This window comes from Camelus dromedarius, chromosome 25 (genome assembly GCF_036321535.1).
Source record: "Camelus dromedarius isolate mCamDro1 chromosome 25, mCamDro1.pat, whole genome shotgun sequence".
NCBI classification, from domain to species: domain Eukaryota; kingdom Metazoa; phylum Chordata; class Mammalia; order Artiodactyla; family Camelidae; genus Camelus; species Camelus dromedarius.
In genome coordinates, this window is record NC_087460.1 from 13,298,946 (window position 1) to 13,323,704 (window position 24,759).

General features: G+C 40.7%; 2 protein-coding genes across 2 annotated transcripts in view; one reads left to right on the forward strand and one right to left on the reverse strand.

Moving 5' to 3' along the window:
- Positions 1-1,823: 1,823 nt before the first annotated feature.
- SPX (spexin hormone) lies at positions 1,824-9,580 on the forward strand. The gene is made up of 5 exons (XM_031444005.2): positions 1,824-2,102; positions 2,580-2,637; positions 3,086-3,148; positions 4,419-4,502; positions 8,295-9,580. Exons 1-5 carry the CDS (start codon positions 2,076-2,078, stop codon positions 8,351-8,353), a joined length of 291 nt encoding a protein of 96 aa, XP_031299865.2. The 5' UTR covers positions 1,824-2,075; the 3' UTR covers positions 8,354-9,580.
- Positions 9,581-10,664: 1,084 nt separating this feature from the next.
- GYS2 (glycogen synthase 2) overlaps positions 10,665-24,759 on the reverse strand; it is a 39,590-nt gene continuing 25,495 nt past the window's right edge. Inside the window, exons 12-16 of the mRNA XM_010988829.3 lie at positions 19,512-19,638; positions 16,298-16,393; positions 15,000-15,163; positions 13,666-13,746; positions 10,665-11,615 (exon numbers count right to left, since the gene is read on the reverse strand). Coding sequence (XP_010987131.2) covers positions 11,394-11,615; positions 13,666-13,746; positions 15,000-15,163; positions 16,298-16,393; positions 19,512-19,638 — 690 coding nt within the window. The 3' untranslated portion in view covers positions 10,665-11,393. The remainder of the gene's footprint in view (positions 11,616-13,665; positions 13,747-14,999; positions 15,164-16,297; positions 16,394-19,511; positions 19,639-24,759) is intronic.

Consider the following 24,759-nt stretch of genomic DNA (forward strand, 5'->3'; position numbering starts at 1 on the left):
TTTTTTCCCTTCTTTCACCTCCACTTCCTTTGCTGGCGTTCCTTCTGTCTCATTCTCTGTTCATGCTCGATCTTTTTCCTCTCTTTAACTCCATTATCTCCCTAAGTGTTCTTTCAATCTCCAATTTTTCCCCCCACTTTAAAATTCTTAGAATTCTCAAAATTCTTAAAACCAATCATTCCTGCCCTTAGAAGAAATCCATAGGTGACCCCATTGCTGAGCTCTACAGAGTGTTGCATCTTTAAATGTCTTCTTCGCACTTCTACTTGGTTGTGTAATATATATTTTAATTTTAATACATTCAAAGACAACTCTTAATTTCCTTTTCTTATTTGGTTCCTTATGAAGTCTCTCCAATTTCAAAAAATGGTTTCATCATGCACCTGCTATTTAAACCAAAAGTCTAAGAATCATCCTTGATTTATTTTTCTCAAATTCTTGTATCTCATTTATCCACAAGTCCATATTTTCTACGTCCAACACACATTCCAAATTCATTACAGCTCTCCATTTTCTGCAAGCACTCCCCTAGTCAAAGCCATCATCATCTTTTGCTTATAACCAAATTCCCATATGAACTGGCCCATTTTTTTCCTCTCCAACCTCAATTCACAGCACTGTCCCCTGTCACCCACACAACTTTGACTCCACTGGTCTTCTTCCTGTTCCTCCAGCAAGCCAAAGAGTCAAGCTCTTTGCCATCCTAAGATTTTGCTATTTTTTTCCTCTGCCTGGAATGCATGCAATATTCATTCCCATCCCACTTTATCCCAAGTCTAACTCTACCTTATCCTACCAGACCCCCTGGATTTTTACCTCCCCTAAAACAGCCTACCACATACCTTATCACATCATTTTGCTTACGTTTCCTTTATAAAGCAAGTAAAAATTCTGTACTTACCTTATTTACCAGTTTGAAGTATTTCTCTCCCAACTAGAAGACAGGCATGATCAAAGCAGAAATCTGTCTTTTTAATACATGGCTGTGTCCTATGAACTAAAAGGAAGAATGTCTAATACACAGTAAGCATTCAATAAATATTGTTAAATAACTGAGCGGATAATTAAGTGAATGACTGATGTCAAATTCCACTGTGATTCCTTAATCTTTTCATTTTTACCCAAATGATTCTTCTTTAGTCATCAGTGATAGTTCAATAGTGATAGTTCAATAGCTAGTTACCTAAGACAAGTTTTCTTACTTTGTCCATTTACTTTTGACTCTGCCTGGAGTTATTAACAATTTGCTTTAATAATGATGATGATGATGGTGATGATGGTGATGCCTTGGGAAGCTAGTAGGAAAAGTAAAGGTTATGTTGCAGACATATGCAGAATATCTCCTGGATGATGTGGTCCGTAAACAGTGTCCACTCATCAATCATTCCTCTGCTTCCTGCAGCTGAATCTCCCAGGAGGCATCATCAGATCCTTTCAATCTTGAAGACTGACATGAAGTCCCTGTGGACTCTAACTCAATGGAAGATCAGGAGGGGTCCCTGACACTGAGATTTAAAAGCCCCACCCTCGGAACAAGATTAGAAAACTCACAGGTAAAGTAATACTTGTTGCAGTTTCTGGAAAGGAGCAGAACATGAAGGTAAGTAAAGGTTTTATTTACTTGAGATTTTTTTTAAGCTATTTTATGAAAAGCTGAATTGATTTCTACCACTTTTATGTTTAGTAAGTGTTTTAGAGGCTCAAGGATGCTTAAACATTATGCTTTTAAAAATATCAGAATCACTTGATTTTACTAAGAAAAAGATTCACTTATTCACCCAATTCCTCATTTGAGTTAAATAATGAAAATAACGTATATCTAAATAATTTTTTTTAAAGAAAAAGAGCTCTGTGGATTAACTAGAAGATAAACTGGGGAACTCCCTTCTTCCCCACACACTGAGTGCTAAAACAGAACATAGCAAAAAGGAAGGGGCTTGTAATTGTCCAGGCCTCGAAGAAGGGATTGGAAGCTCCCGTAGGCACAGAAATAAATGACTTTCTGCCATTTTTTCCTGTAGGGATTCAGAAATCTGGTGGTAATAACCTTGGCTCTTTCCCTGGTGTTTTCTTTCATGGGAAATTCCAGCAGTGCTCCGCAGGTATTTGCAAATGCAATCAAATGCAAAGACGGGGGCTCGTGAATGTGCTGTGTACCCACTGTTTTCCTTCCTTCCTTCTCTCTCTCTCTTTTTTTTTTCTTTCTCTCTTTCTTTCTTTCTTTCTTTCTTTCTTTCTTTCTTTCTTTCTTTCTTTCTTTCTTTCTTTCTTTCTTTCTTTCTTTCTTTCTTTCTTTCTTTTTCTTTCTTTCTTTCTTTTTCTTTCCTTCCTTCCTTCTTTCCTTTCTTCCTTCCTTCTTTCCTTTCTTCCTTCCTTCCTCCCTCCCTCTCTTTCCTCCCTCTCTTCCTACCTTCCCCCCCTCTTTCCTTCCTTCTTTTCTCTTTCCTTCTTTCTTCACCGTTCTTCCTTCCCTGCCCTTTTTTTCTTCCCTTTCTCCCCCCTCTCCCCCCTTTTTCCCCCAGTAGAAGTCTGGGCAGCAACGTGTTACTAACTGCTTCGCTCTTCTCCCCTGGTTGTAGAGATTCTTTGAGAGAAGGAACTGGACCCCTCAAGCTATGCTGTACCTGAAGGGCGCACGTATGTTGCAAATACTTGGCAGTTCCGACAGCAGTTAAAGGGCGATCCTTGGGGATGCGTGAACCCGTGGGATAGACAGGAAAGCTGTGGGGAGAGAATTTTATCGCGTTTGCTCCTGGTCGCAGTTAACCAAGGGACAAAGACAGCAGAGGATGGGGGCGGAAGCGGTGGCGCGGGAAGGGTGGAGGGGGAGACTGTGATTATTAGAAATCCTCCGCTCTAAACCGGAGGGTTGGAGGCACTTGCGCAAAGGAAGACACTGGGGTCCCTGGGGACACATTGGCGCGACTGGGAACAGAGGCCTCCGCCCCTAGAGCGCACTGGGCCGCCCGGGGGCGCGGGGCGCCTCTTCCCCCATCCGAACCCCGGCAGCCCCGCCGGCTCCCGGCCCGGGGACCCACGATCGGCCGGGCCGGGTGGGCGCTGAGCCCGTGTCTCGCCTTGGCAGAGGGGCGCCGCTTCATCTCCGACCACAGCCGGAGGAAGGACCTCTCCGACCGGCCGCCACCCGGTGAGTGCCCGCGCGGGAGCCTGGGGGCGCGGCCCGGCGACGGGGAGGGGGGCTCGCGGGCCGCCCCGGGGGGAGCCGGCCCCGCCTGCCCGGCTGGCGCCGGTGGGGCCCGGGCGGCGGGGACCGGGGCGGGGGGGCCGGGGCGGCTCCCCGAGCTCAGCTCGCTCGCCGATGCTCAGCCGGGTGCGCGGGGGTCCCCGGGGAGCTCTCCGCGGCCGGGCGCGGCCGGGGCTCCGCTCCCGGGTCGGGAGGGGTGAGAGCTGTGCGCCCGCCCCTAGAAATGTCTCCTCTTTAAGGCAGGGTCTTAACAAGATTTCTCTTAAACACTGCTGTTTTTGTCAGTGTTACTATCGTCATCATCATCACCAAAATAGTGACTTGCCTAAAAACTTCAAGCGCCCCTATCATATTACTGAAAAAAAGCCATCAAAAGGTTCAAAACCAGAGATAGTTAAGGGGGGGAGGGGGCTTAAGAATGGAACCAAGAACTGTTCTTTTTCATGATAAACCTTTCCACGCCATTGGCTTAAAAAAATACCATTCATTTTGATAAACATTAGAGATCAAAATGGTAAAAAGGCAAAGTCCACTCATTTTGAAAAACGCCAGACACTATGTTGGGCACATAGTAGGTGCTTATCACATTTTTGTTTACCTTCTCCAAGCCTGCCGCGGAATTAACCTCATTTACAGTATGAGGGTAAGGTTTGTTTCGCCACTTCAGTTGCTCCCCAATTAAAAGTCATGGTTTGTGTTGAATCAGGACGTTTTATTTTCTGTCCACTTAGATTTGAAATAGTTTTGAATATGTTGCTGATACTCCTTCAGTCAAATAACTGCCTTACATGTGGCCAGGATGTAGACCAGCATCTCAAACTGCTTGGGAAGGAACAAGAGAGGAAATAGTCCAGGCTCCAAGCAGGACCCCATTTAAACCTTTCCTCCCAGACACCCCACTGTAAGCTCTGAGGGGGAAGTTTTTCTTGGGCTCTGTATCTTAATCCTCCTTGCTTTCAAGAAATTCTGTACTGTATGTAGTTTAAATTCTCTTCCATTCCCTGCAGTACACAACATAAGCAATTGTAAGCAGTGTCCAAGGGGAGTGTGCAATGTTTCAATTCATAAAAATCCTTCTGTGTAAGGAGCCCTTCATGAAGGGATGGAAAAGCTATTTCACAGAGGTTTCTCCAGGACTGTAGATACTGGAACAGGATTCATCGAGATGAATATTTAAATGTTAACAGAATCATGTATATTTTTGTTTCTCCAGAAAGACGAAGCCCAAATCCGCAGCTACTGACTTTTCCAGAGGCAGGAGCTGTGCTGTGGGCTTTCTTGCAGAAACCGCAAGAAGGTACGAGTATAGTGACCTCTTTCAGCTGCAGGACAGAGAAGCTCTGAGTGCTCTGGGGATTCTGCATTGAGCACAACAAAGTTGCTTTTATTTTTTTTCAGATTTTTAGGAATAATTACGAGGTGCTCCCCCCGCCCCAGAAATTCAGAGATGTTTATTATTTAAAGGGCAGGATATTTCTCATTAAAGTGAGTCCTGCCTGAGAATGTCAAAACATTTCCTTGATGAGGCTGGGGGATTTCATATTAATTCCACAGTCCAGAGCCCATTGTAGCCTTGATTTCTCTTAGAACTCTAGAACTGAAAACACTCCAAGTCCACCTTTGTTATTTCATAGAGGACAAAAGAGGTTTAAATAATCACAAATCCAATTACTCACTACTAAAGTCTGAACCACGTGAAATTGCTGAGAAGCAACCATGTTTCACTCGGGGGTGAACAGTCAGTGGAGCAGCAGAGCGTGCTAGAGCCATGACTACAACTCTCACATTCTGAGACTTCAGCTACTATTCTTACTACCTCTAGGTGATAAGTACTGAGGGTTTACTAGAATGCAGTGGGTCAGGCACTGTTCTAAGCACTTGATATGAGTTAAGACATTTATTGATCCATATTAAATAGATTACCTCCCAGAGTCATCCTAGGAAGTAAGCGCCGTTACCATCCATAGTTTACAGATGAGGAAATAGAGGCACAGAAAGATGGAGTCACATGCCACTGTCACCTAGCAGGTACATACTAGGCAAGGATGGAGAAGGGGAGGTAACTTATTCTCTATATGAGAGTCAGTAAGATGGTCTGTGGAGTTTTACGCAAGAGACGACAGGATGAAGGATGATGAATCCGGTCTTTGCATATGGAGTAAGAACAAAAGCAGTGACAATAGCTACACCACGGGACCATCCACTGTGTGTCAGATAGTCGCGCTGATCATTATCACTCAGAGAACAGCCTTCCTGAGGTGTATACGCTTTCCTGTGGTCACGCCAACAGTCAGAAGGGATGTGGGGAGTTTAACTCAAGGCTGGGGGAATCTACCTCTTTCAGTCACACCATGCCACTGGTCAGACGGATTGTGCTGAAGAGGAAAGGCTGGAGAGGGAAGTCAGTGAGAGATGAAGGAAGTGACTCAGGAGGGAAGCGATGAGATCCAGGTAGTCAGGAGGAACGGAGGCTCAGCTCTGAGGCATGCTGGGAGGAAGAAGAGATGGCATGGGGTAACTATTTGCTAAAAGTATAAAACAGAATCCAGAGTCAAGCACATTTAAAATTTTTTTTAGTATTATTTTTTAATGGAAGTACTGGGGACGGAACCCAGGACCTCGTGCATACTAAGCATGCACTTGATCACTGAACTATGTCCTCCCCCACCCCAAAGTACATTTTTAAATTATTGTGGGTGAGAGTTTAAAATCATGATACACACACACACACACGAAACAACAACTGTCAAAAAACCTGTCAAAAAATAAAATGGTGACACTGATAGAGAATGAAAATTTCTATGGATATCACAAAGGTTCAGTTGGAGGTACCAGAGACATTCCAGTGGATAAAGGTGTATACGTCACTGGTTCTGTGCTCTCCATATGCGGACTGGTTCCATCAGAGTTAACTGGAAAACTTGCTGAAAATACACATTTCTTGGTCTTTGGCCCAGAGATTCTGATTCCATACTGCTTGACTGAGGCCCCAGAAGTTAGATCCTGAAGAAGTTTCCTCACATGACTCTGATGATGTCAGGTTTGGGAACAACGGGAAATTCAGAGCTGGTTAATAAAGGCTGAAAGGGAAAATGGAAATCTCTCCCAGGCCGCAGATGCAGTGAGAGAAGGGCAGGTAATTGAGGATTTGCCTTGGAGAGTAACCAGAGATCAAGGGAAAGGGGGAAATCATATCAGTAAAGGTACCTTAAAAGGGGCAAGCAGAAACATAAGAGGAGAACTGGAATTGTGGAGTATCCCAGAAGTCGATGATGGGAAGTTTCAAAAAAGGAGTGATTAGAAGCATCAAACATAGCAGAGTGCTACGTAAGAGTACAAAATCCAAGGACAAGGAAGATTGTGTTGGGTCGGTGGGGGGGGGGGTCATTGAATCATGATCACTAAATCATGATCTGCAAGTCTGTCCCTCAGCCCCTGCCCAGCGGTACGATTTGCTGCTGCCATGCTCATTCTGAAACCTTGTTTAGAAGGAATTTTGGAAAAGAAAATTAACTGCAGAGTTAAGAGAAAGTGGATGTTAGCTGGCATGGCTCTCAGATCCTTTGCAAGGAACAGGTGAGAAATAGTTGAATCATGGGTAGAAGATGCTGCAGCCAAGGTGATCTTTTCTAAACTCAACGCTGGCACTTTTGCCGATTTTTGAAGTCACTGGGAAAACAGCACTGGTGGAGATGGGTTGATGGTGGCGTCTTACATTTGATTGCTGGGAAGATGTGCAGAGCTAGAAATGGATGGGAGCTGGAACGGAGAAGGGAGAGCTAATTTTAAAGAAGAACGGGATCTTTATTAGAAACTTTACGGAAAGATGTGACTATAGGTCCCCACTTCAAGTCATTTTTGGAAAATAAACATAAATTTTAAATTATTGAAGTTTCCAAAGTGGCCTGCCTCTGATGATGAAATGAGGAAACAAAATTATATTAGCCTAAATTGATGGAAAAGATTTGAATTCTCATATGATATAATAATCACTAGTCACCTTCAGCATTTTTATTCTGATGTTATTTGGACTTATTTTATGGAATGTTAGTTTAGTGGAGGAGATACAGGGATGATTCCTTACTTGTTGAGCTTTTTTTCCCCTCTTAATTTTTTTAATGTTATTTATTTATTTATTTATTTATTTATTTATTTATTTATTTATTTATTTATTTATTTATTTATTTATTTAATGGAGGTACTGGGGATTGAACCCAGGACCTACCACTGAGCTATTCCCACCACCTCCCCCACCTTCCCTTTAAATAGAGCAGCCGATTATCTGCCGTGTTTCAAAATGTGCTAGCGATTCAGGTTATAATATAACTCACACACTCAAATTATACTGTAACTAACTGGGGGAAAGTGGTTTTCTCTGGAGATGACTTTAGAGAAAATTAGGAGCAGCATTTTGCTTCCCGTGACTTCCTTTCTCTTTCCCATCATTGATTTCAGCCCTTCGACCCATTTTTTTTTTTTGGTCCCAGGAAACTGCTGTCATCTCTGAGCTACTGGGAGGAAGAACAGATGGCATGGGATAACTATTTGCTGAGGGACTACCCCTCCTGCTGTAAAATTGTGCAGCCCCATCTGGTCCAGTCAACAAGTTTCACTTCTTTTTTGTCTTACATCTGCCCCAGACCTCTAGCTCAGCTAATAAGAGAATTTGTGCAAATGTCATCTTTCCCAATTACAATGCATTTTAACAGGAAATATAGAAAGAGTACCTTGATGCAAGTGAATGGTTGTACTGGTGGGTATTTTAGACATGAGGCATATTTAGAGCAAGGTATGTGACCTTTTCAGATTGCTACCAAACACACCATGTTATAGTTTCATTCACTGTGGAAATTCAGATGTCAGATGTATTCCATGATGTATTCCAAGCTGACGGGGGAAATTTTGAAGCAAAATCACTCAAAATCCTTTTTTTTTTTTTTTTTTTTTTTTTCATTTTCAGTAGCAGAGTGCACGAGTTGGCATAATTTAGGGGCTAAATGTTTATTTCCTGAGGTTCCCGTCATCTTATCTTTTCTTCTTGTAAAACATAGGATCAGGGTTTATTTCATGCAATTTTTTTTTCTTACAGCTGGAGAAGAAAACTTTGATCAAACCAGATTCCTAGAAGACAGTCTGCTAAAGTGGTGAAAATATATCAGATTACGTTCAATTATAGTTCTATTCTCGTTGGAAGCATGAACCATGGGAATAAAGCCCTTGGACTCCTTTGACTTCATTTGTGATCTTAGGAACACACCCGGCCAGTATTAGTCTTCCAGAAGCTAAAGTGATGTCTAGTTCTTAGTGAGAACATTGTCACCCTCTTCCATTGCGTCAGGTCCTGGTTAGATCACTTTGTGTCTTACTCTCAAATATTTCAGCTCATCTATAATTATAAGATCGAAGGCTCTTTAGAGGAGGGTTCTTTCTGTTACAACAAATACCCACCTTGAACTAATAATTCTTAGTTGTTGGTGTTTTCATTGTTACCCATTTGCATTGTCTTGTCACTTGGCAGTGAATCCCCACTGCTTTTGCCTCTTTTTTTTTTTTTTTACCTCCAGGGATGTGATTGCTGAGAAAGGGGACCATTGGTGAGGCTGGAGCCAGTGGAAGGTTCTGTAGCCAGAAGCCCCCCACTTTGCGCTCTCTGTGGAGCTCCCTGAATTCAGTTTAGAAATGTGGATCTAAACGTTACTGGGAAATAAGCAGATAGAGACACACTCTACGCTTGGGTGCATTGTACGAAAGAAACAGATCAGCTTTTCAGAGGTAACCCACTTTCCATGGCTAAAGAGGCTTGAAGACTGTTTATTATAATTGACTAGAATGCTAAGCTTCCTTTGACATAAAAGCGCTACATGAAGTCACCCTGAATAACGTAGGTGCATATGGTAATATGCCTAATTTATTCAAATTTATTCATTTAAAAAAAAGTCAACTAGGTTTCAGTACTATCTGAAAAATAAAATACATAAACCCCCCCCCAAAAATACATATACCCATATACCTACAGCAAGCATCATAGTATATTTATTTGGAATTACAGTATGACCATCATGTTAATTACTTTTGACCTAATGAGTTGAAAGTTGTTATCGATAAATGTCATAAGTGGAAAATATTGTTAATTCTTACTGTCATCAGTATATAGCTATTAGTCAGTAGCTAAAGAATATCGTTATGTGAATGTTTCTGTAACTTGGAATTACAATTTTACCGTGTTAAGTAATCAAAACCCTACTTATAAGATTTGTCTGTATTTCTTTTCACCATTGAATAATTATATTCAATAATATATTGCATAATAACTATGCTCAAGTTAATGTAACATTGATCTCTGCCAAAAAATAATGTTCTAGCATTAAAAAAAAATCTATGTGGCATTGTAATAGGTGCCTGTCATTCATTATGATTTGATTTTAAAGTGGATTTTCTAGCCAGTGTGTATGTCCAGTTTATTGAGAATTATTAACTCATCTAACACAGGCTTGTATGTATAGGCTATTTAAATATATTGTGTCTATTCCCAGAATACGTGTCCTGTACCTTTGGTACTTTCAGTAACAGCGGATCAACCAATTAAGCAGTCAAGAGTATTCCTTGAATACACACATTGTGCCACTTCACTAGGGGTATATTTTCATGGTTATTACCAGAGTGAAACTCATTTTATCATGAGATCTTAATGGCACTTCAGCAAATGAGTATTTGTATCATAATACAGATCTATTTCATCTTTTTTCTGACCTCCTCTGCACAACTTTCCAAACTGCTCTGCAGACGCTGAGTTAATTGATATCTATAGGGCATTTTTCAGGGATTCGGCTTGAGGCAATTTATGTTCCTTCTTCCTAAACCTGTAAAATGGAAGCCGGTTGTAAACTCATGAGTTGTCCTTCCTGATTTGTTATTTGTATCCACCATTCTTCTACTTTTCCCTGACAATGGGGCGACAGGAGGGCTGGGGTAGTTTTCTGTCAGACTTGAACCATCTGACACACCCTCATTGTTCTTCTTCCCTTGCTGCTATCAGCAGTCCCTCACTGAGAAGACCAAAACGGTCTTAGACCCTCTACAAACCTAGGCCAATTGATATGCCAACCAAGATATTCACTGTGAACTAAATATGTCAATCCTCAGTTGTGGAAAAAACAATCCGAGCGTGAATGTGTGTTAGTTTGGGTTTTTGTTTTTGCTAATTTAGATTTAATTACATTTAAAACACAAATATGTTTAACTACACTCATTCAACCATGTCTCTAAGCACATTATGAATGTGTTAGAGACACTGTCCTTATAATTAAGTAGACTCTATGTTGTCTTTTTGCTAATTTTTTAATGGTTTTTATTGATTTTAGATGTTACCCTTTGTAAGGCACTATCCTGTAGGTGTTTTGTACATGTTATCTTATTGAAACTTCTAAAAGAATTTTAAATGAGACATTATCAATGAGAGTTAAAGCCTTAAATATTGATATATTTATTCATTAGGATTTAAAAGTTGGAAGATTGATCCAGTTTTCAGAAAGCCCTTTCATTTAAACAACAGAAAGATCGTACAGGTGGTATAGTACAGATGGTGACATCTTCCCATCATTAATCTGAGAAGTGACCTTGTACATATGAATTAATATGCATCAAAATCTGAATTTAAGGGAGCTATCGTCTTATGGAGTTTGACTGTCTGCCAAGCTAGATATAAACTCGTGATTCTGACTCATGTGAAAAATAAAAATAATCACTAAAGATCAACTTATACATAGGCAGTGCACATTGATGGTGAAGATCAGGATCCTTTCGCGGGGAAATGGCAGACTTGTTCAGCAGGCATAGCAGCTGTAGAAGCACTAAGCAAAGGATTGTGGTGATGCTAATTTAAAAATAAACATTAGGAAATGAAAATTCTTCTTACTTAAAATAACCACTTAAAAAAATACTTACAGTCTTCCTCTAATTAACACCCTTCCTCGTGCTTAAATTTACTGGGGGAAAAGGAGTTGGGGAAAAATAATTTGTATTTTATTATAAATTACAAAATGGCCATTCACCTCGTCTCCTCCACTCTTTAGGCAGAGAATAGATCCCACTGTAATACTTAGAAGAGAGTGAAATGGGTGGCACTTTCTTTTCTTTAATCCTTCTTGCTGTGTTCTCATTAAACGAATCTGTTCAACAAGAGTGGAATTCAGTTCTTGTATTCGCCGTGCAGCTTCTTCTTTCTGTGAGGAACACGACCCAGCGTAAAAGGGGACTTGATATTTAACCGATCCCTTTCCGCCTCCTCTTCCTCATCGTATCTGTCATCCTCATGCTCATCCTCCCCATCACTGCTCTGAGGACTGGAGACCTGGGACCCCGAAGGAGAAGGTGGGACCGAGGAAGGCCTGGGGTATTTAAACCCTTCTGTCTGCCAAAGACAAAAATAAGACACAAAACATTATAACAATGTCTTGACTTTTCAACAGCGTGAACACATTGCATGTGCATCATAATAAACAACATAGTTGGATTTTTTTCATGGTCCGTTCAAGAGAGATTCATGGAATAAAATAGCCTTCTTTTATTGAATACTGAAAATGTGCCAGGCGCTATATATAGATGATTGTATTTAATCTCCAATCAATTTGTTCTTCCCATTTACAGAAGAAAATTGAGAGTTCAAGGGGCCAAATGACCTGCCCAAGTTCACACAGCACGTAAGTGGTAAAGCAAAGATGCGTTCCAGGGCTGTGATCACCCCAGAGGCTTTCATATCAACTGCCACGATGCACTGCTGATATTATCCATCTCTATGTCACCTTTCAGATTTGCTCTAATTACAGAATGTGGGCACCTTGGATACTCCATGGACAGCCACCACTAGAAAGAATCCTGGAAGCCAGGCTACTTCATTGACCTTGAAATTCCAACAGGTCCTCTTAGTTAGCAAGCAAATGTCACTAGCTTTTAGTCACATTGCCCATCTACCTAAGATTCACCGAGATAACGCATTTGACAAACACATACTAAAGTATCACCTATGGGTCAGGCATCATGATGTCACTGAGGAAACAAAGATGAAAAACATGGTCCCTGCTTTCTAGATGTGCCTATGCTCCATTGATCCGGAAGACAAAGGCATAAAGTGGTTACAGCACTTGCCACTCTGTACTTCAACTATTTTTAGGCATCATTCTGTCACTACATGGACCATCACTTCAAGGTTCGGCTGTTTTACCCGAAAGCGACACAAAAAAGAATGCTGAATCCTGCACTTAGGATCTGCCTCAGAGTAGGAGCTCCGTACTTAGCCGAACTTGCTAAATAAATGCATGAATAAAGCTGAATTATCATCAAAGGCAGGGACCGTCTCTAAATAAACCAAGAGGTTCATTCTGATAGAATCATGGATGCGGGACTTGGAATTTGTATACTGAGGGATTCACAAAACACTTTCATTGTCTGGTTGAACAGATTTCACTTTGGGTTAACATTCTAGATCTGTTCCCCAGACATCTGATAGAGGCAGAATATAGGGGATTAGGCAAAATTGTTTATGGTAGAAGTGACTCCTGATTGGAAAATTACAACTGAGTTTGGAGGATCTATAAACACTTCATGAAGATCTGTAGCTTTTGGAAATCCTTGAATTTGCTAATTGCACATGTTGCTTGTGGAGAGCCTAGAAGCTTGTCCCTGAAGATTTACATGAGGTATTGGCTCCTGTGGGGTGCAGAACCACTAAGCTAAAATGGATCTCGTACTCAGTGGTATGGGTTTCATCTTTTGCACCTAGGTTTTCATCTGGTGGGTAGCGGGTAGAGAAGTTCCGTTCTTGCACTGCTGTGTAGACTGCTGTCAGGACTAATTGCATCGAAGAGAAGTGCCTGCTACTCCCCTACTTCAAGCTGTGTTTTCTCTCTTATATCCTCTTAAGTGAATGTTGTAAGTAGCCTACATTATAAGTATCCTATATAAATGCCTAAGTGAACTTTAGAGGAAGACTCCCTGGTGGGCATTGCTGAATAGAACACAGTCGTCTGGTCCAGTTCCTCCTGTGGTGCTTGAATTGTCTGTCTCCTGCTCTTGCCAAATCATCACCCTCTATTTAAGCCTTTCCGTGGAGAGCAGATTCACTTCAGATTAAAACAGGCCACTTTATTTTTCAACAGCTCTCAAAAGAATGGATGTCTAAGAGAGGTTTCCGGCACTAAGGCAGGGAGAGCTTTGAATGAAAGAGCTTCTCCGATGGCTGGAATTAGCTGACCGCTCCCTCTAGGCATAAGTCACCTCTGAACTGAGCACTTTGCGTTCGTGTGCTTTGTCAGTTTCTCCATTTACTTCGCTGCAGCACGAGGAACACGCACAACCGTTTGTGAACTCAGCCACTCCCAAACCAAAGGCATTGTTAAGACTTCCCCATACATTAAAAAAAAAAATAGCTTTGAAAACAATAAACAATACTTTAAACTATTTACCGTGGGTGGTGATGTGGGTTCCATGTGGAATTTATCTGGAAAAGCTCTGCTTAATGTCAGGTGCCTGGCATGCTGGTAATACTATGACAGAAAACCAATCCACAGGTTAAAAACGACTCGATATATCTCGGTAACCAAGTTAGTATATAAAATCTTATTCTCCCAGTTACAAAAATACATATTTTTCAAAGTGGCAGATTCTCTTCATCCTAAATTTAAGAATCAGAAAACGTGTGACCACTTAGAGTTTTATTGTTTTTCAGTAAATAAGTAAAGAAATAGTACCAAAAATTGGAGGGGGAAAGCTTAGTGAACGCTGAGCTGAGTGCTAAGGTGACTGAAAACACTGGTTTCATTCGACAGAGAAGCAGTGCGGCCTGGAGAGAAGATGAGGCCTGAATAATTACACAGACTGGGTTTAAATCCTGCCTCAGACCTTAGGTAAGAAGCATGACTTGTGACCCTGCTTTCATGATGAAATGAAGACAGTGAAATTAATCTCCCAGAGTGGTATGGGCATCGCTACTGGCATTTGTGTGTGTAGACACTCAGCTGATGTCTGCATCCGTCACCCAGAGCTGAGCAGTATCTAAGCAGATGCATTATGTGAAGGCAAAGTCAATTTAGCTTCTATTAAATCATCCAGAGCCTAACTACACGAACATCTGAGTATTTACAAACATATTGCACGATTGAAGGGAGGTATTTCCTGTATGTGTTTTTTTCTTCCACTTTAGAAAACCTCTTTTAATTAATTTATTTATCTATCTTTCCATTTATTTTCATTTTGGGGGGAGGGAAGGTAATTAGGTTTATTTATTTGATTTTGATGGAGGTGCTGGGGATCGAACCCAGGACCTTGTGCATGCTGAGCACACACTCTACCACTGAGCTATACACTCCCCCAGCCCCTGTACCTGTCATTTTGAGGAACAATACTATTCTCACTCCCCACTGTAGTTGAGGAATATGGTCAATTATCTCTTAGAGTGAAATAAAATAGAGACTTTCCTCTTGATGTTTTCCTCCTCTTCTTGAAACAATACCTGTAATGCATCCAGTTAAGTACTGGCCATAGAATAATGAATAAGATCATGGTGAGATCCTGAAGAACTGGCTGCTATGGGCTCAAACTAATTACGAAGAATTGGGGTTTGGACTTTGCAAACTCATATCAAGTTAAAAAGTACTCATATGAAGTCCATGAAAACATCCCTGAGATCTTAAGAATTCTGATACAGAAGTGACTTAACAGATTACGACTTGAGTCAATTCCTTGACAGTCCGGCGGGGTTTTTACAGGGGTACTCTGTGTGGATCATGAACTTGCTTACTCTGCCTAAGTATCTCCAATCCAGAAGGTCCGAGAGCCTCTCGGTTCGGTTCCTCTGAATAATCCTCTGGCGGCGTGACTGTTTGCAAAATCCATAGAGAAACTTGGTCAGCTGATTGCAAGAATCATCCAGAGAGCTGAACCTCCTGTCAACAATGTAAATACCTGAGGGGCACAAAAGCCAGAGCAAGGTCAAGGCCGAACTAACCAGAGGGGATTGCTTCTCCCGATCCTGAGGGTCCATCCTAAACCACTGCCTTTCCACTCCCTGAATCCCCTGTTGCCTCGGATTTATCTTTTCCCTTCCAAGGCTGTATTTCTGCCGTGACTTCCTTCTAATAGTTCACAACGGTCACCAACACACAGCCAACAAAGTGGTTCTTGCCAAAGGAGATCTGGCAGCTTAAAGATATCCCGGATCAGTGATGCTCCTGGGGGCTGCTCACTAACCAGCATCTCCCAGGTGAGACCTGGGTGTCAGTGGATTATAGGTTCCACAGTGTTCCCACTATGCAGCCACAGCTGAGGACCATGGCCATGATCCAAGGAAAGATGACAGTGCAACACAACTCTAAAAGACCAGAGAATCTGCAGATATTAACTGCTATATATAAAATAGATAAACAACAAGGTCCTACTGTTTAGCACAGGGAACTATATTTAAAAGATTGTAATAACCTATACTGAAAAAGTATATGAAAAAAAATGTATAACCGAATCACTATGCTGTACACCAGAAACTAACACAGCATTGTAAATCAACTATACTTCAATTAAAAAAGGAAAAAGAAAAAAAGACTGAGGAATTGGCAATGTGTAGTCAGAGGATCCAGCCCATTCTAACTTTTCTTGCGACCAGTCAACACGGACTTATAAATGTGATATGCAAATTCTTCTGCCATCTTAAACAATTTATGTGAATTTTGCTAACTTGGCACGGAACATATAAAATAATTATGCTGACCAATACACGTACTCTAAAGCCATGGTTATTGTAATATTACTTCTAGGTAGTGGAGGGCCAAACCAGTACAGAAAAACAAAAAGGTAAAAGGGCAAGGTTTGTCCAGATTTAGCACTCTTTTTGTAGTTTGTCTTTTGGGCAACATATTTAATATTAAATATCATTTTTATCTTTTCTCTGGACCATAGGATGAAATCTACTTTTAATTAAATGGGAAGTATAAACGTTAGTTTAATCATCGGGATAGTTTCCGAGTTTGCTCTGTAAAGACCTGTGCTACGTTTGGTTAGAGATCTCACTTCTTCCTGGGCGGGGTTAATGACAAAAAAGCTCACCATATGCAGCAGGATCAGCCACGTGCTCCTGCATGAAACAGCCAAAGCCGGAGAGGTTGGTGGTCACGCTGGGGATACCCATCACAGTGCATTCGGCTGCCAGGGGAAACAGACAAAGGCGTGGCTTCAGACCAGCTCCCACTTCCTCTCAGGCAGAGGAGAAAAGCCCCAGCCCACCCAGTAGTAGCAACGTTTAGTCTGTGCCAGCCCAGTACTAAGGTGCTCTTTACATGCATGGGCTGATTTCATCTTCTCACAACCCCACGCAACAAGGCTATCCTTGTCCCCATCCTATGGATGAAGACACTGAGGCACAGAGTGGTAAATGGCTTGCCCGGCTTCACAAAGCCAGGGACGTGGTAGCCCTGGGATTTGAAGCCAGCACCCAGCTGCAGAGCTCTTGCTGGGAATGGCTGCTCGACCCTGCCTCTCCCATCCCAGCTGGCTTTCATTTTGCTTTGTTCTAAGCTTGGGTCTCTAAGTGTCCGGCAAGTTTATGGACAGGACCAGGTCCCACCTCATATGCATCTCCCTTGTCACAAATCCCTTCCACTTTCTTAGGTGCTAAGTGAACCCATGGTTCCTTTCAGTCCTCTGTCACCTTTTGGTTAAAACGTTTTTTTTTTTTTTTTTTTCAGAAAATAGCAGATACGTCTTAAGAAATGTTACCACTCTTAAGAATGTTTGGATTTGAAACCACTCCCAGGAATGTTTGAATTTGTAATTCATATTTGATTATGGAATTACTCTTGGTTGGCTAGTGAGGATGGGTGGAAAAAAATGGAGATTTCCTCATTACCCATGGACTCCTGTTCTGCAAATATTTCCTCTTGGTTTAGCTCTAGAGAGCAGTGGTTTCTGAATCTAGGGAGGAGAGGAAGGTGGGACGGGGATTACTGACCCATTTGAGAATCTGATGAAAGCTCTGGGACTCCTCCCCAGAAAAATCTTGCCTATAATTCTATGGAACTTCACAGATACTAATTTTTTTTTAATTTAATTATTTTTGTTGTTGTGGAGGAGGTAATTAGGTTTATTTATTTATTTATTTTAATAGAGGTACTGGGGATTGAACCCAGGACCTCATGCATGCTAAACATGCACTCTATCACTGAGCTATACCCTCCCCCACAAATCCTTAGTTTTATTAAATACTCAGTAACACACATATAATCAAATGCCAGGGACCCATGTTCATTGACTAAGTTTAACGCAATAAGTGCTTATCTTCATTGGGTTTCCTCAAAACACGAAACACAGATTCTAGTAAATACTCCTGGAGTGAGAGTTAGTACCACATAAAACAATTATCCTAAAAAATTAGAGTTATCTAATATGCTAATGCCAAACTCACACCACCAAAAGTTTTGCTGTTTCTGGAACGACAGGTTAGGTAAGGAGTGGCCAACTTCCTTTGGTTAATTTGAAACAGAGAATGACTCATTCACTACAGAATACATATTTCTCACACTCCTTTTTCCATCTATTTATCTTTTATAACACCTTCTCTGTTTTTATCAGAACACACTAGATATATTTCCTCTATCATTTTGAGTTAAGTTTAACTTTGTGCTATAAAATGATATTCTGGTAGAAAGTCCACTGAAAGATCTATAACATTCTCTTCACTCAATACACATCACTTCCCACATCCCCTGCGTCAGTCATGCTTTGGTTTTGTGCTTCTCTCTCTGCGATGCTTCCAACAGTAAATTATGTTACTTAGTAGAAATAAGAGGAATAAGAGTTAATAACAAAGTTTTAAGTTCATCAAGTGAATTTTAAAAATGTGTCTCAAAAGATAGACACTCTGTGATAAACAATTTAAGGTCATTACGTGGACATTTCATAGGTAAGAAGACATTGCCTTCACCGAAGTGGAGCTGGTGACTAGAACAATTTTTAGAACCACAAGAGAGGTAGCTGGAAGAGCTAGAGCAACAACTTTTCTAAGTCATGTTTCAAGAAGGGATAATTCTTTATCACTTTTCCCCCTCAAAGTTCTGATGTTTCTACAGCTGCTGGCAAATTATTTTTGGTGGAACCTGTAGCAACAGCATAGAACCTCATGGCAAAAGGTGCAGAGCTTTCATGTCACTCCTATTGTAGAAGTTATAGCATCCTACTTATACAGAATTTTAAAGTCTATACTTAAATTCTGGGGTCAGAATGCAAAGATTAGAAAAATCTGCTTCTTTATAATTCAGCTTATGACCTCTCTGACCCTGACGGCTGCTGTCCATTACTTGGGCAACGATGTCTTTGAGATGCAGTAGGCAAAATGTATTCATTATAAATAAAAATTGCTTTCTGAGCCTTTTTAATAAACAATTATAAGTGGAATTATATCTACACTAGGAGAAAAATCTCTGATCACCAGTAAGACGGAAAAAACCCAGCATTGTCTTTTTTGCATTGGCATGTATTTAAAGTACTGATTTCCTTTTAATTAGGCATTTCAGTACAGATACAAGTTGATTGCTCAACCATGCTGGTAGGCACCAGAAAAGAAAAGCAGATAGTGGGTCTGAGAATCCACCATCTGTTAAAAAATTACATTAGGGGAAGGCGGCAGATGGAGGGTCAGAATGGAACTACGTCATTGGGCATAATACCTACCATGGAACTGGCATTTTATCTTTAATGTACCTCTTTTTCAAGAGACTTGGGTGTGAAGATGACTTTTCACTGTACATCTTCTTATACTATTTCTGTCTTTAACCATGTGAATGGGTTATCTAATTAAGAATTAAATGTATCTATTAATCTAAAAAAAAGAATTCTTCTGAAATAGAATAGACCTGTTTTAGAAAACAATTCTGTGGGACCATTGTTTCTCATATTAACCCTCCTTACGGTTCGTGTCTCCTTTGTAGTAATGAATGGGACTGGTGGAGTTCACTAAAAATATGTAATCTTTATAAAACATTCTTTTTCTTTGGAATGCAGCAATAATTCAGATATCCACAAAAATAAGCCAACCACAATCTCGTATACTTACCCAAAAGATGATTTATTATGTCCTTATTCTTAGGTCAGGAGCTAGCATAAAATTGATCCCTGAGAGAGATCCAACCAAAATCACTTTCAAAACAAACCACAAAACCAAAACCCTGGTAAAAATTACATATCAACTTTGAATATTACATACATATGCATAGAATAATATACTAATACAATTTAGAACATTTCACAGTCTATACATGTCACATACCTGGAGTATAACCCCAGGGCTCATAGTATGATGGAAATACACCAAGATGACAACCGCGGACAAACTCTTCATAATCCATGGGTAACAAGGGGCTGGTGGAGGATAGGAACTCTGGATGCAAAATCACCTACAAAAGAAAAATTCGAATGAGAAAAGAAAAAAGAAATTAAAGCAAGAAGTCTTATAGTTTGGTTATTTCAATACTATAGAATCCTTCTGTTCTAGATTCAGAGGGGAAAAAAAGAGAGCGAGAAATAAGAAAAAAGATAAAGGAAAAGGTCTGGGTGTTTTTTCTCCTCTCTCCGTTCTGTGTTAATATCTACTCTGTGGACTAACTTTCCCTCACGTTCCAAGGCCTAGACTGGAGGATAGAGTTAGTGTATCCATTTTGGTTCTTGTGCTAAACTCCTCCAACTCAGCCCTGATGAACAATAAAGATTTTTTTTCAGTTCTCTAACTGTTGGCCCCTGTCTTACGTCTCAGTTTATTCCCACCTTGAGCAGGAGGAGGGGGAGCTACACCTACAAGCCCCAAGCACGACTTAGCCAAGTGAAATGGAGCAACGGGTCAATTTCAAGTTACCAGAGTGATGTCACTGAACTGGAGATGGGAAAAGCAGTGGTAGTCCATACAAGGTATTCCCACCATGCGAGTACAACACTCACAAACTACCTCAAGAGCCTGGGTAATAGGAAAACGTAGTAAATAGGATGCGATGAATTTTAAGCATTACCTTTCTTTTTAGCATAATCGATTTACTTTTTCAAATTTTATGTAATTTAATTTTACACAATGGCTGGGTTTAAAACTGGACCACAGCGTTGCTGAAAATTTAGCAATTGGCTCTTGTGCACTGGTATGAGCCTGCTCTCGGGGTGCAATGCCTGTAATTTTCTGCAAAGGCAGAGACCAGAGAGGGCGTGGCTGTACTTGGAAAGTTGTGAATAGAATAGCTACTTAACGGATCACCTAGATGAATGAGTTCTATTCCTCCTATTTATTAAATTTATGAATTATACATTATAATATAATTATAATATAAAAATTATATTATTATCCTAGTACTGTAAAATCGGATTTAAAAAATTTATTAGAATTTATTTTGAATAACTACTTAGCTATAGGGGGAGGCTGACAGATAACCTGTTTGGTGAGGACTTTAATAAAATGGAGAAAGAGGAGGATTATATATACATGTTTATATATAAATTATATATTTTAGTATATACTAAATGTTAATTTTATATAATTATATATAAATACATGTATGTGTGTATATATATATATAATTTGAAATAACCCCAAATTTACAGAAAATTTGCAAGTCCAATGTGAAGAGAATAATTTTTCCAGAACCATTTGTGTATAAATGGCAGACTGCATGCCCATCATCCACAAATACTGAACATGTATTTCCCACAAACAAGAACATTCTCTTACATAACCACAATAGAACGATCAAAATCAGGAAATTAACACTGATACATCACTACTATCTAATCCTTAAATCCCATTCAAGCTTCTCCAGTGGTTCAAACACTGTTCTTTAAACCAAAGGATCCAGTTCACAGTCACACGTGACATTTAGTTGTCACTTCTCACTAGTTTCCTTCAATCTGGAAGAGTTGACCGTGCTGGCAACTTGACCTTGGACTTCCCAACCTCCAGAACTCTGAGAAATAAAAGTTTGCTGTTCATAAGGCACCCAGTCTGTGGTATTTGGCTACAGCAGCCTGAACAGACTAAGACAATCGTCCCCCATGTGACTAGTCCCTCCGTCCCTCTGTCTCACACACATGGACTCTGCCTCACTCCTCTCTGGCTCTGACCCCTGTCTTGAGTGTCACTCCCTGCTGTGTGGACCCTCCTCACCCTGCGTGGGCTCCAACTCCTTTCTCTGGACTCCCTCAGCATGACCCCCTCCCAGTGTAGACACCTACCTTGTACTCCCCCAGCTAACAGCTTCAGAGCTGAATTATTTGGGAAGGGAAAAGAGAAGAGGAAGAAGAAGAAGAAAAAGAAGCTTAAAAAAAAAAAAAGACAAAAACAAGCACACAATCCTTGTTATATTCTGTTCATGGAATAAGTGTTTATTCTTCCAAAAAGGTTACATCAAAGAAAAACCCTAATTTTAGATATACCACAATAATAATAACAGTTATATAATACTTCATATACTTTAAATCACGTTCACGTATGTTGCCTCATTTAATCTTACAACATTGTGTGATGGTGAGGGTGGTCATTCTCATTATCTTAATTTTAGAAATAAGGAATCTAAGACTTCACAGACATTTGTTCCATCTCAGTAGACCCATAAAGAGGAGATACGTTAAACCTAAGAAATAAAATGGTAACGTGTCCCCAACAAGTACCTATGAATGATGGTTTAGTCAATCACAGGAATCACAAACTGGCAAAGCAAAAAATGGATAAAGTACTTTCCTCCACAAAGCATAATTTTAGTTCCCATCACGTGCAAAGTACTGTGAAAAAAGACCAAAGACACAGACACAGGCTGAGTCTGGGCAACCACCAGGTCAGAAGTCCATTGCACTCTGTTGGCAAACACCAGCAGAGGGGGATTTAATAGGCATTGTGTCTCCTTTGGCTTTTCCAAGCTTAGGAAAATCTGTACTCTCCAAAGCCCATTTTGGAACATGAAAACCTCACGGCTCATTCATTTTGTTTCCAGCCAAAAAGGATGACGGCATGACTAAAATAAGAAAACAGCTGCTCTGGGCCCTCGAACAGCCAATGGCCGAAGCCCAGGGCAGAGGAAAGGATGTCAGAGGTCAGCCCAAGGTTACGGGGAGGAGTAAATGAGATCCTGCACACAAAAGGCCCCAGCAGAGCACCTGGCTCACAGCAGACCCTGGATCAGTCGGGACAAAAAAAAAATAAACAAAAACTTGCCAGGACCGTATTTATCCTGGGAAGGAAGTAAGGTCCCAAGGGAGTTAGGTGACTTTCACGGAGTGGGAGCACAGGGTCCAGACTTGAAATCTGCAGTCTCGGCTACCAAGGCAAGACCACTGATCAGTTCAAATTCAAAATGGTGTGCAATGCTTCCCAAACCAAATGGTTGCATTCATATAAAAACCTTGTCAGTTCAGTCGGAGAGTCAAGAACCATATATAGCCGTCTCTAAATATGCAGGCGATCAAAGAGATATTAGCACTGAATGAGTGTGAAGCTTTTAAAGGATGATATTAATAAAATTAAATACCTCATTCTGAACTGACAAAAATTGATCTCAGTGCTCTGAGTGTATGTTGTTAAAGAGGGGCTATTCTTTAATTTCTTTTGTGTGTGTTCACTTTATGATAATAATCAATGAATAGCTCAAAAAGTTCAGGAGTTTAACTGCACAAACACAACTTGTATGAGACCAGCTTCCTTCTCTGTTCACTCTGCCGAAGTCATAGATGTATTTTATATCTCTGTGCCTTTTCATCCACTTCCTCTGCCTGATGAGCCCACCCTTTTATTATTTGCTTGATAAACTTCTGCTCATTGATCAACAGATCATCTGTTTTATAAAACATGTTATTAAATCCTGCAGGCAAAGATCAATCTTCTGCCTTCTACTCTCACTAAACTCTGTTCACACTTCTAAAAAAATATTGAGCAGCTATGATGTACCAGGCACTGGACTGGGTACTAATAAAAGGTAACATTTATTATGTGCCAGGGACCATGCTAAATCGGTAGCTATTATTTTTCAGTCCTCACAACAATTCTCTGAGTCCGTCTATATTATCACCATTTACAGGTGAGAAGACTGAGGCACAGGTAGATGAAGTAAACTTACAAACTGAGTAAGTGGCAGAGATTTAAAGTATGAGGACAGTCTTGAAGGATTTGGCATACAGCCTTCTTTAGAGATGGGACAGCCCCTGAATCTGCTGCTCAGATTTCCTTCACGAGATCCTGGCCCAGGATCTTGATTGATAGCCCCAAGTGCATCCCCTGTGCACCTCCCACAGCGGCTGCTCCCAGCCTGTAGGACCTGCGGACACGGACATGTGTATCAGTGCTAACCCATTTCTCCCCATCGGGTGATTCTTTTCATGGGCAACTTTTGTTTGGGGGGAATCCCCACCCCTACACATGGAAATCCCTATTAAAACTGTTGCATTGAATTGTTCATAAAGGCACCCATCTGCCTGCCAACCTGAAACCCCTGGTTGCGGGAAGTACACATGAAGGTAAACACAAGGAAAAAGTTGTTCGATAAAGGAAAATTTCTATAGGAACAGTAATATACTTAAAATAAGTCAACAGAAAACCAAAGTACACACACTCCCAAATGGGGATCTTTTGTATTAAAGAAAGGAAGCCTCTTTTTTTTTTTTTTTGTATAATAATTCTGAATTTGTTTTAGCTGTAGACTGGGTGTACTGTTGAAAACTACCTTTGTTTGTTTCTGTGGTCCCATCAGCATGCACGTGTGTGTGTGTGTGTGTGTGTGTGTGTGTGTGTGTGTTTCCTTCCATTCACTGGCAAGCCATGCCGAGTGGTCTTGGGCCACTGCTTTTCCCATTTATACTGTTCTATATGTGTGTATTTTTTAGTGTATTTGCTGATTTTTTGTTAGTTCTAGTGTTTTGTTAATTACAATTGACTTTTCTTTCTAAAAAAAAGGCTGAGTATCTTTTAGCACTGGGCTACACCCTGTAGGTCTCCCTACCTCACCCCTCCTTCTTCTCATCCTCTCATCCCACCTTCAGCCTTGTTCCTTCTTCTGGCTGCACCTCCCTGCCTGCTTTGCTTTCAACCTCTTGATTCTTCACAGGCATTTTCTGCCAACAAGCGTTTTCCTGTCTACTCCTGTCTTGCTGTCTGCTTCTCAGGGAACAAAAACTGAGAAATCAAACATGATCGCTGCCTCAAAGAACCCAGAGTCTCAGGGGAAATGGACACGTGAATTAAAATATAGAAAACTCAGTGTGATCATTGCTATAATCACAGTAAACAGGGAGTGTCTTGAGAACACAGATAAGGCAACAGCTGTTCTCTGTGGCGTAGATGAATGGACATTAAGGAACAGTGTAAAGAAGACATGACTTTTAGGTTAGATCCCGGAAGAACTGTTAGAATAACTGAGATAAGGTTATCTCAGAAGAAGAGAATAAAATCAGCAAATACACAGATATATGAAAGTGTTTAATACTTTTAGGAAATGTTACTTGTCCACTCCTGGGAAATTGCTTCATTGTCACTACACTGTTTAAAAAAAAAGTAT